This window comes from Gossypium raimondii, unplaced genomic scaffold (genome assembly GCF_025698545.1).
Source record: "Gossypium raimondii isolate GPD5lz unplaced genomic scaffold, ASM2569854v1 Contig00346, whole genome shotgun sequence".
Taxonomy (NCBI): Eukaryota; Viridiplantae; Streptophyta; class Magnoliopsida; order Malvales; family Malvaceae; genus Gossypium; species Gossypium raimondii.
The window spans coordinates 8738-21764 of record NW_026291446.1 but is presented as its reverse complement, the minus strand read 5'-3'; the positions used below and the strand labels follow the sequence as shown (position 1 = coordinate 21764).

The following is a 13027-nucleotide window of genomic DNA, read 5'->3' as shown; positions in this document are numbered from 1 at the left end:
GTTATTTTTATAAAAATGCTGCTTCACACACAAGAGTACAACACTCAAATCTGACGACGAAAGTATTGGAAGATGTGGGTCTAAGCCAATGGTACTTCTGTTTCGCTTTCTGTGTCCTTTAAGACCAGCAAGTTAGGTCCTGGTTCGAAATCTTCAGCGAAAGACGATGATTTTAGTTTATCAATCCCCCTTAATGTAGAATTTTTTAATTTTTTATATTATTTTGTTTAACATATTTTTAAAAATATTTTCATTTTAAATTTTAAAACTACATTTATCAAACAAATCAATCATATTTCGTACTTAATTTATTTAACACTTTTCAATTTATTAAACAGTGATTATAAGTATATTTTTATTTGAGATGCAGCATGATTCACGATTTTCTATGGCCAATCAAATTAGCTCAGCTTGACATCTACTCTTAAGTATTTCATATATATATATATATATATATTAAAATACGAAGCAAATGACTCTCATAACATGAAATTCTTTGTTTTTAATGTATGATTAATGTTTTAAGATAAACTGTACGCCTCAACTCAATTATGCTTTAAACTCTATAAATGGGACAAAGGCGGAGTACGTAAGGATTTTGGTCAAAATTACAACTTAATTAATTTATAAATGATAAAGTATATATTAATTTATTAAAAATAAAAAAATTTTAATAGGTACTACCCGTTAAGATTTTCCTAGCATTGGGTTGATCACTAGTTACGAACCATATGGTCTGAATTTTATATATCCATCTCCATTTCGTCTTTGACTTAAAGTGGAAGAAATTTGTAGACAAGAATGAGCATGAAATCTGTTTCTTTCAGCTTTCATCTCCTTCTTCTTCTCCTACTTGTCATGGTAATATATTTATCCATTAAAACTTAAGGAGTTTCAGATGTTTTATGTTTAGAACTTATTCAGTTGACCTTTTTGCAGCATGGCGATGGAAGTGGAACCGAGGAAACGGCTGATGATTTAATCTCCAAAGGGAACAGTGTTCTGAGACTCCATAGCATGGATCATGATCGGCAAACTGAAGATGATGGCACTACAGTTCAATCAAGGGTAGATCCATTATCCCGCATGGATCACATGGATCTATCAGTGATGGTGTTTTTCACCTTGAAAGATCTCAAAGTTGGGAACTCATTGCCGATCTATTTTCGTAAGAAAGACTCCTCAAAATCCCCTCGGTTTTTGCCTAGACAAGAAGCCGACTCCATTGCTTTCTCATTGAAAGAACTCCCTAACCTGCTTCGATTATTCTCTCTCTCGCGAGACTCTCCGCAGGCTAAAGCAATGGAAGCTACACTTAGAGAATGCGAAAGTCAAGCAATCAAAGGGGAGACCAAATTCTGCGCTACTTCTTTAGAATCCATGCTTGAATTTGCGAGCAGTATCTTCGGATCCAACACTCGTTTCAAGACCCTCGCAACGGAGCATCTTACCAAGTCAAGCACCCTTTTCCAAAACTATACTGTTTTAACAACACCAGAAGAGATACCAGCTCCGATGATGGTGGCTTGTCACACCGTGCCTTACCCTTATGCTATCCTGTATTGCCATAGCCAAGTGACTGAAAACAGGGTGTTTAAGGTATCATTGGACGGTGAGAACGGAGATAAGGTGACCGCGGTGGCTGTTTGTCACAAGGATACTACGCAATGGAACCGTAACCACGTGTCGTTTCGTGTGTTGGGGATTGAGCCAGGAACGCCCGGTGTCTGCCATTTCTTCCCGGCGGATAACTTCGTTCTGGTTCCAGACCCTTGAATTTGTAGTAATTGTCTTTCCTAGGATACGAGACTTGGGTTGTCATAAATAATAATGTTTGATGTCTGGTTATATCTATGGATGTTGTTCTAATGGTAACGAAATCAATGTTCTATGAAGAAAAGATTCCTGGTAAATCGAGTAAAAATAAGGAAATTTCAGTAATGAATTAGTAATTTAAGAGAGAAAACCATTTAGAAGAAAAAAAAATACTTTGATGAGTTTTGAATAATATGGTGTTATCTGTAAAGGATTGCATCAAACATATACCCCACCTTATTTTGTATACCTTATCAATTATTTAATGATATTTTAACATTTTTTAATGTAACGACATATTATTTTGGTAATTTTTTAACTTAAACTTTAGATCTTGAACCCTAGACTCGAAATCCTAAACCTTAGACCCGCAACCTTGCGCACGAACTCTTGACCTTGGACCATGGACCTAGGACCACGAACCTAGGTTCGAGGTTTAGGTTTAAAAATTACTAAAATGATGTGTCAATAATATAAAAAATGTTGAAATGACATTAAATAATTTGTAAGGATACAAGATTATGTGACATATTTGTTTCATACAATCATTTCTCGGTTAAATTAATTGGTGGTTCAAAATCTTGACAATAATCTACTATTTCTTAATTAAGTTCAATGCTAGCAGGTTGTTGGAGTATTTTAATAAAATAAAAATAAGGGTAAACTACATTCAAGGTCACGAAACTATTAGAAATTTTATTTTTGATCACTCAACTTTAAAAGTTACAAAATGGTCATTGAACTATTTAAAAGTTTTCAATTAAGTCACTAAAAAGTTTTATTTAAGTCATGGGGTTGTTAAGTTTTTTTTTAACCAGCTAGTGAGCTCTAAGCAACGATTTGACGATCGGTACAATGGGTCAATACCCATTGGCAAGAAGAAAAACATGCCTTAGATCTAAGTCAATTAGATTGTCAGTGTCAGAGATCGAAGAAGAAAGCTGTTTGGATTTTGGTTCCTAAATTTGTGATGTCTAAAGCTATTTAACCTAGTGACTTAAATGAAAATTTTGAATAATTCAATAACCATTTTGTAACTTTTTGAAGTTAAGTGACCAAAACGTAAACTTAATAATACTTTAATGACCTTGGGTGAAGTTTCATTACTTGTCTTATTAGGGGTTGACAATATTTTGAATTAAAATAGTTAGCCCATGGCTTAATTGATGTTGTAGACGTATGTTGGCCCATAAATAAATATCGACATTACAGAAGAACAAGGTTTTGAAGATTGGATTGATCCAAATCAAGTAAATCAAATCCTTGTTTCATGGAGGTTGGTTTGAATATTTTGAAGCTATAGTTTAAAGATCTTTGAATTATCTTAGAACTTACTAGGATATTGGTCGTCTTGTATTAGTGGATATTTTGGTGGGAATTACGATTGTAATTTATCTTTATATCAACCCCAAAAATGCTTATAGATGTGAGACTTGAATAGGTTAAACGTATTGAAGTTTTCACTTAGGGTGGGTTTGGATGGGCGATTGTGCGGTGCAAGAGCGTTTAGTTTATTTTTGTCTCATGCTACAAAGATCGTTCGATGTCTAATCTCACCGCCATGCTGTTTTTATACTAACCAGCAGTAAACGCACTCCCATCCAAACTCAAATTTAATCTGTTCATTAAAACCTATTTCAAAGAGTTCATTTTATAAGTAGACAAGTAACTTGGTACCTATTTTATCACTAGAAGTAAAATAAAAAAATATGCATTTATATAGTTTCAAACTAGGGTACCATATTTAATATCTGAAAAGTGGTTGAAAAGAAAGAACTTTTTTTTTTTTACGTTTATATGAGTTTGAGTCGGTGCTAATTGATTTAGATCTAAAACCTTTGATTTTATCATTTTTATTTTTGCAAAGTATTTTCAGTGAAAAAGTAAAATAACATTTTATTGTTTTCTAATTTTCACATCTTTTTCATTTTCAAAAAACCATTTTTGAAATTTCTAAGTAAACATGTTTTCTTGAGTGTTTTTCAAGAAAATGAAGCTTAAGTTTTCAGGTGGAGAACTTGGCGGAAAGCAGAGGCTGACAATTAATGGTGGCAGAAATTTTTAATATTTCTCCCTTTTTAGAAAATTTTAATGAAGCCCTCAAAATTTTTAGAAAATTCATTTCTCTCTTGAAATTTTTAAAATTTTAATTAAACCCTCTTAGATTTTTCGAAAATTTTCTTTAATCTCACTAAACTTTTAAAAATTTTAATTAAAGTCCCAAATTCTTTTTAAAAATTCTCACTAAACTTTTAAAAATTTTACTAAATCTTTAAAATTTAATTCTGAATTTAAAAGGTTATATTCATTAAATAATATTGTGCCTTACTAGCATTTATTTTATCTAAATTGCAATTATCACGAGACATGAATATCAAGCATAATCGACTTACCATGCAGCATGAATTTCAGAATCTAAGTGCTTGTCACAACAAAAAAAAAAACCCATGTAGGACAAATATCCACCATATTACAATCGATTTGGGGTCAGATGTTAGATTTGATGACATTAATTTAACAAGTCAGTTGATTGAATGTTAATATAATAATATTATAGTAAAAATATTATAAAGGTTTCTTTATATGGAGTTAAATTTTATTTTGTTTTTGAATATGATAATGTCATTTTGGTAGAAATAATTTTAGTCGGAGAAGTTCTTGATAGTCATTTTATGAAACTATGAGGTATTTATAAATTGATATAAAGGAATTAGAGGATTCGTATCCATCATATTCCTAGAGCTCATAAGACGATTCTGGATTTCATAGCCAAGCATGCCAGTGTTTCACAGGTAACTAGGTGTTTAAAAACCCCACATTTTATGTGGGAGCTAGTTCAAAATGATATTATGGGTTTTGATTTCTGGTTGCTTTTGTAATTGCTTAATGCTATTTTATTTACCAAAAAAATTATCTCATTTACTTAAAAATGGGCAAATTAATCTCTATATGATAAATTCATTTGTCATTTTATTGAAAAATCAATTTATCTTTACTATTAAGAATTGGCGTGACTTGCAAGATAATCAAACATTATATGTGGCGTGCACTTGTACCTAATCTTGACGTCAATGACCAATTTTTAACAGAATGACTATTCTTTGATCTAACGTACATGGACTAACTTGTCCATTTTTAAATTGAGAGTGAAAGATTATCGACTTTTAGTACAAAAACTTTCACAACACTTTTAAATAATATTATATTTAGAGACAAACCTATTCTAATTTCTAAATAATCAGAATTCAACCTTAGTGGATCATTTAAATTGGGGTGGAGTGGTATAAAACGTGAATGTTTGTGCAAAATTATTAAATTTACATATTGTAATAATATCTTCTTTTCGATTTCATGGTTGATTTAAGTTTAATATCATTAGTTTTTAATGGAGTTATATATCATTTCGTATTTAAATTTGATATTTTTAATATGGTATTTGTTTTATTTTTTGCTTAATTTAGTATTTATATTTGATAAAAGTTATATATTTTTGTGTCCAAAAGTAATAGTGTTAATTTTTTAGTATTTAATTCGAGTTTTAGGGTTGATTTGATGAAAATTAATTGTTAATATTATTAGGTTTGAAATTTTCTTGATTTGTTAATAGAATAAATTTAGTATAACTATGAAATTTGTTTAATTTTGCATTTAATTTGTCAAACGTAGCCGATAATTGTGATTTAATTCAGGTTTTAGAGTTGATTTTAAAGTTAATTGCTAATATTATTAGCTAATAATGATTTTTATGAAATCAACCCTAAAACTCAAATCAAATACTAAAATTGTTAAAAATGTATTAACTTTTGTCAAATACAAAAATCACATTCGACATAAACATAAGTACAGCATTAGAAAAAAAGCAACAAATTAAGGTACTAAATTATGTTTTAATTATTATTTAATTGACTAAATATTTATTTTAAATTAAATAATTGATCTAGAGTAAAATTGAATTAAGAGATAATAAATTTTAATAATTTGGAATAAAACTACACATGCATTTTTAATAGAGTCAAAATATTATTGAGTTCAAAATTAATTAGAAATCCCAAATTCCCTTATTTTACCCATTTGGGCAAGTAGGATTGGAAGCCTAAAAGCAACACCTGCTTGCTTGTGTCACCCAAGGAGGTGGAAATTAGCTACGATAGTCCAACTAATGACTCTTGGGAGGGCAGGCCATTGATTTTTTTTTCCTCAGCAAAGATATAAAATTTTATTGAAGTCTCAATGAAAACATCAAAACATAACAACAAACACACCTAAATCAACCCCAAACATACACCTAAAGGGTCTTAGTGAAGACCATCCGATGGATGTTGTAGGCCTACCTACTAAATCACTAATGATAGGGAGAATTTAATGATCATGGGGTTGAGTAGGTGTGAAAAGAAAGAAAGTGAGTTTAGGCAGTCATAAATTAAATAATTTATCACCACAGTGGTTGAGGCAATTAGATGAGTAATGCTATGAGCAATGTCAATTGAATCTGGCATTACATAAATCATATAACTGTCTTATTTAGTATTAACAACATTTTAAAACAAAGCAGTTAGGTACAATGTTTGCTGATAACTTTGACGTATGTTGATACATATTTGAAGATCGATCCCTTTGAAAAAAGTTATCTTGGAGATTGAATCGAATTAGATAAACAATTAGATTCTTCGATTTAAGGAGACTGAGTCGGATAATTTGGTAACATATCTTGAAGACTTTTGACTTATCTTGAACTTCCGAGAGTGATTCATATTTAGATGCAAAAGTGAGGTTGTTATACTAATATGTTTACATCCTTATTCTTTCTCGATTTCACTTGTAATTATCGATTAAGTTTTTATCCTCTGCTGTCCTATTTTAGCAATTATCGATTAAGTCTTTTTAGTGTAATTCTCCCCTTCTTGGAAATATAAGTCGTACCCGAGTTAGGTTTATCCTCTGGGTATGCTATTTCTGCAAAAGAAATCTTTGACTTTCTTTCCTAGAATCCCATTCTCCTTTAGACTCATTAGGTAATGCCGTAATGCGGCAAGCTCAACAGTCTTACCCCAAGCATAAGCGATAATTCTGTAAGCAACCCCTCAGGTACAATATTGTTAAACCCTATACATAATAATTCTACACCTTTAAATAATAATAATAATAATGTTGAGTGTTTTTTTTTTTTATCTCCCTTGGGTAGCGATATCTATATATTTATATGATATAGATATTATTTATTGACATGATATGACATGTTAGGTAGACTTCATGCATATAAACACGTATATTACTCTACACTCAACACGTGTTTATAAGGTCTTATACACATGTTACCTCGTAAGATGACGAGCTTGATCTGCGAGCCGATCCTACGAGCTCATTATGGTCCAGTCCAAATCTATTCGAGCTTTGAGTTGATAATGATAATTATCCTAACAAATATAATAATGATAATAATAATAATAATAATAATAATAATAATAATAAATCTTCCGATTACGAACATGTGTTTAATTATTTGGTTTCAATAAAAGAAAAATCATATATGGAAAGCACTTTTGGGTGAATGCATATTAAAGATGAACCACCGAATGAGTGAAGAATAATCACATATACACGACACGATCATGTTAATTACTTGTTAGGTTAAAAGCAAATCTCTTTTTGAGACAAAGATTAAAAGTAAATCTTCTAGCCTATTAAAATGCTTTTGAAATAAATAGATTGTTGTATTTAGCGAATCAAGGTTGCTTAATTTTACCTTTTAATTTCTCTAAATTTATTTAAAAAATAGTTACATTTTTTATTATCTAGATGATATAGGTTTAAACATTGTTAATGTTTTCTCCAAAATTATAATGATAAAAAAAATAATACTTTATCAATTAAGTTTTAGTTCGATTGGCATCGACATTGTTGCCAATACAAGAGATCATGGGTTCAAATGCGTTGAAGCGCATTATCTTCTTATTTAAGAGTTGAGGAGGGGTTATACAAGTCTCAAGCATGTATACTAGTTTCAACTTTCACTTGCTTAATAGCAACTTAAACTTGTTCATAATAACTAGTTCATAATCTAGGTAGGGACGACATCAAGGGAGCAAGTAAGGGCCCGACCCCAAAATAGCAAATTATCATTTTAATCCCTTTAAGTTTTAAAATTATAAATGAGTTTAATGGTAAGAATGCACTTTAACCTTCCCAAAGATAATTTTTAAATTTAATCCCTTTAAAATTTTAAAATAACAATTACATACAAAAATATAAAATTTTAGCCTTAAGCAATGGTTTATTCTATACTATATATGTATGTGCACAACCCTTTCCCTCACTCCTTCTAATGTCTTGTAAACATTCCTGCTAGGTTGAGGTTGCCTCTTTGCTACTAATCCCACCCTCCACTCATTGGTAATCTCCAGATAATACTCTGGAATGACATATTTTTATGTATTAATTACATATTTATTTTGAGTATGATCCTACTAATTTGAGCTATTTATGGTTTTTTATCTTGTAGGACTAAATTGAAGGAAAAGGAAATTTAGGGCAAAAAGCGTAAATTGGAAGATAAAAGAAGTGGTGCCAAAAATGCATAATGTGGAAGACTTGGGGGCAACAGTTCAAAGAAGAGATTTATAAACACAAGACTCTATTTAAATTTTAATTATATTAGGATTATTGTTAAGATTATTATTTAGATTTAATTTTAGCTTTTATCTTTATTTATCTTTTAGAATTTAGATAGGAATAAACTAGGTTTTCTGAGTCCTATAAATAGGGGAAAGAGTGACACAAATTGCGCTCATCTTTTCTGGAAAAACTCCTTCTCCCAAAAAGCTTTAGCTTTTTGTTCCTTTAATTTTTCAATAAAATTCTATTTTATTAAAGTTATTTCTTTTTTTCCCAAAAAGCATGAGCCACTAAACTCATCTAGCCAAAAATTGTCGAGATTCCCCAAAAAGGGTCATAAGGCTTAGAATCCGCACTTAGCCTTCTTAATGAGTATTCATTGTTTCTCCGCTACTACATGTGACCTTCGCTGCTCATGTCCCTTCAAAAGTGATCTTTTCATCTTGTGCAAAGGCCGCTTTGTATGTTTTGGGAAGGTTGCATAGTCGATTCGTTAGCTTATTGGGCCAAGGGTTGTCGAGACCAAAACACAAGATGGCGAGGCATTTGCCATTAAGTGATGATCTAGTGTAAAAGCGGTCCCACTAAAAGCGCGGTTGGCTAGAGCCAGTTCCTCTAAATCGTAAGTCTAAAATCTAAGTGGAGCTGGTGGTCGTGGCGTCCTCTTCCACTATAAATGGCTTATTCTATTTAAGAAGGATCACCTAAAAGCCTAGGATTGAACCCAAGGAGGATCGAGATAATCGGAGGTGGAATCTCTCCATAAAAAAACTCTCTTTCTCAACTTTGTTTATTTTACAATTTCAATTTCAATTTACGCAATCTCAATTCAACCAAACTTTTATTTCTATTTTTTATTTTTTCCTAGGTACGCCATTTTTTGGGCACGACTCTACCCAGGTTCTCGAGGAACAGGAACTTGTACAAATCCAGTCCCTGAGGATTTGACCCTACTTCTCTTATACTATTCTTTTCGTTATTTTATAGGGATAAGATATTTTGGTGCTTTCAACAACGCATCCAATTTTGGCGCCGTTGTTCGGGGACTAGTAACGTACTAATCTTGTTTCTTTTGTTTCTTATGACCGGATCTACTACGGTATTCTTACGTTTGATTCGAGACAAAGAAGATGCGAGAGCTAATCGTAAGGAAATAAAGCTACGTAAAAAGCGATTAGGGTGGTAGGGACTCAAAGTAATAACCGCCGTAAATAAAAGCACGCGATGAAGTTGAGTCTAAGGTTAATGAAAACCCTACTTGAACACTAGAGAATGAAAGAATAGGAGTCGATCCACCAAAAAAAATGTTTAACGCTAGGGTTAATGAAAACCTGAATCTAGCACATCAACTTATGGATCAAAAGATTCGACAATTGGCTAAAGCTCCTGCAGAACAACCGTCGTTATGCATTGCTTATCCTACTATGGATACTAATTTTGAACTAAAGTCGGACTAATCCGATTCTGCCAACTTTGCTGGATTACAAAATGAAAATCCACACAAACATCTAAAAGAGTTGCATATGGTTTGTCTCAAGATGAAACTTTAGGCGAATGCGAGGATCAAATCAAATTGCATGCTTTCCTTTTTCTCTAATGACTTTTGTTAGGAATGGTTATTTTATCTCCCCTAGATCTATTACAACTTGGATGATCTTTTCCGTTTGTTTCTCAACAAGTCCTTTCCAACATCGCATGCAATTTGAATTAAGAAGGAGATCTTTGGGATAAGGCAAAAAATATGGAGTCTCTTTACGATTATTGGGAGCGATTCAAGAAATTGTGTGCAAGTTGCCCACAAAATGGTATAACTGAAGCTCTACTCCAATACTTTTATGAATGCTTGAAATCCATAGAAATGAACATGGTAGATGCCGCCAGTGGAAGGGTGTTGGTCAACATGACTCCCCAACAAGCATGAGACTTGATATCCATGATGGCTACAAATACTCAGCAATTCTGAGCCAATCCTGAATCCACTAGAAGGGCTCATCAACTAAGTAATTCAACCTTAGAAGATAAAGTTGATAGACTTACTAATATTGTGAATTCTTTTGTTACAGAAAAAGTAAAACCGGCCCGACTATACGAAATTTGTGCAACACTTGAACATACAATTGATGCATGTCCTAGTTTGTATGATGATATTATGGCCCATTTAGATGTTGTGGGGAACTTTCCTAGGCCACCACAAAGGCGATATGACCCCTACGCTAGTACCTATTGTAAGGCCCAATTTTGGCCCGGGCCCGCCTAAATAAAAAAGAATTCTAAATATAAATTCAAAGTCCAACAAACAGTCCAAAGTTACAAAAGTTCATCAAGCAAGCCCAACCGAATTACCCAATACACCCCATTATAACCACCAAACCCAGCGAGAAAAGACCCAATCGGTTTCAACAAACCCTAGAGACCAAAACCCTAAGCCTTCAACCAGGTTGCTACGCGTACCTCCTTCTCCCCACGCCTCACAGCAGCTGCAGTGTCACGTCTTCGACGACACTGCAACAATGCAACAAACACCAGCGCACAAAGCAACAGAGAATGCAACAAACGCAAAAGGAGAATAGCAGAGAAAAATAGCGGAATTTAGAAAATTACCGTAAATTTCTATTGTATTTACGGCTATATAAAGCCGTTTTTGATTTTTGTAAAGGATTCTCTTTACACGGATATTAAATAAAAATATAAAAGAAAAAGGTGATTTCGGTTTGGGTTCATTTTTGCGATTCTTTTACTTTTTTTTTTTCGCTTCATTAATCATTTTAGAGGAGAAATATAGAAAAAGAAGAGAGAAAAGGAGAGGAGTTACTTACCTTGGAGGTGGGAGCGCCACATCTCAGCTCACTCCACCGCAATCGGAGTCTGGGCTGGATGAACAGGGTGCTGGAGCGGCGTGACTCTAGACGAGAGGAGATTTTTAGTTTTTTTATCTTTTCTTTTCTTTTCGATTAGGGTAATAGGGTTAATGTTGGGTGAAGTGGGAAGATGAGAAGCAGCCGTATTGCTCGACTCAATGGCTCTTAAAGCGGTGCCGTTTTAGGCACGACCAATGACCCAACCGAGGCGGTTAGATCGCGTGTTCGAGTAGGAGGGTAATTTGCGAGTCCTTCTTGTTTTGCGCGGTATTTCAATTCAATACCCTTTTTATTTTTATTTCCTTTTTAAATTTAATCTTTTATTTTATTTTTGTTTCGATTTGATCCGCAACGAAGTGCTGCATTTTGGGAGGATGGGGAATATTTCCCAATTAGTCTCCCATGTTATTCGCGCACTGCATTTTTGTCCTTCAATTTTATTTATTTTCGTTTTTTTCTTTCTAATTTTGTTTTAAAACCAATTTAATCCTTATTAGCTTGATTTAATTTGTTTTTTTAAAACTCATTTAAGTATTTATATTTCATTATTTTTTGATGTATTTAATTTTAAATCTAACTTTTTTTATATTTGTGCTTAATATTATTTTAAATCCTTTATGAATGTTGTTTAAATTTATCACATATTATTTTAAATTTATCATATAATTATTTTAAGTTTTTATGTATCATTCTTCAAATTTATTATGTATTATTCTATATATTTTTATGTAAATTTAATACTATTTATATACCATTTATGATATATTATTAATCCCATATTATTCTATTTTACTTATTCTCATATATATAATTATTCTCTTTAAAACCCTACTTCATATTTCACTTGTTTCAACCTTTTGTATATTACTATTATGTATGTATATTATTTGGTATATTATATATTTTCTTATGTATTTGCTTTATATTCGTTTTGTTATTACATTTTTTACATAGTATTTCTTTTATTTTCCTTTAAATCTATTGCAAACTCGTATATATACATTATTATGACAAAATTTTATGCATATAATTTATTGTACATTGATAATTTTGAATCTTCTTCCTTGCATGATTTTTATTTTACTTTAAAACTTATTATACTTTGTTTGTATTGATTTGCTTGATATTCCTTATAATTCATTTGCTTTTAATGTTAGTATTTGTAATATGTGATGTGAGATAATTGCTTACGTGTATTATATTGTTTGCTCATATCTATTGATTCTTTGTCGTTCATTAGCGTGCATCTTAATTCACGAATACCATTTCGCTTCTACATTATTATTTCATCGTTTTATTCGTTCAAAAGACTATGTTTAATATCATTTAAGTATCAAAACCAATTTATTCAAAAATCTTCAAAACACTTGAAGTTTGGAATCCTCGAGAGAATTGAGCCCTAACATATTGGGTTCCAATTTTCCTCGTCGAATCTAAATAATCAAATTTTTAACATACAAATTTCAAATAAAACCCATTCTCGAGAATTTGACACGTTGTGTCCTAACGCATGGATATGACATGTTGTTTTCTCGAGGCGAGGATTTTTCAAATAAATGAAAATTAAGGCAATATTTGATATTTAGGAGTTTTGTGAAATCAAGCCTTAACTTACTGGTTTTGATTTTCTCGTTTGACCCGAATAATCAAATATCCTTCTCAAATGCAGGAGTTTTAAAAGTTAAAGGATAAACTTAATTTTGAAGATTAAAAATGTTGCGCCCTAACTCACTGGGTGTGAC

The 13027-nt window shown here is 31.8% G+C and overlaps 1 protein-coding gene across 1 annotated transcript; it reads left to right on the top strand.

Annotated features, from left to right (window-relative positions):
• The first annotated feature begins 692 nt into the window (after positions 1-692).
• On the top strand, positions 693-1913 carry LOC105780432 (BURP domain-containing protein BNM2A). The gene is made up of 2 exons (XM_012604761.2): positions 693-861; positions 940-1913. The coding sequence occupies exons 1-2, from the start codon at positions 802-804 to the stop codon at positions 1774-1776; spliced, it is 897 nt and encodes a 298-aa protein (XP_012460215.1). The 5' UTR covers positions 693-801; the 3' UTR covers positions 1777-1913.
• Positions 1914-13027: the final 11114 nt, after the last annotated feature.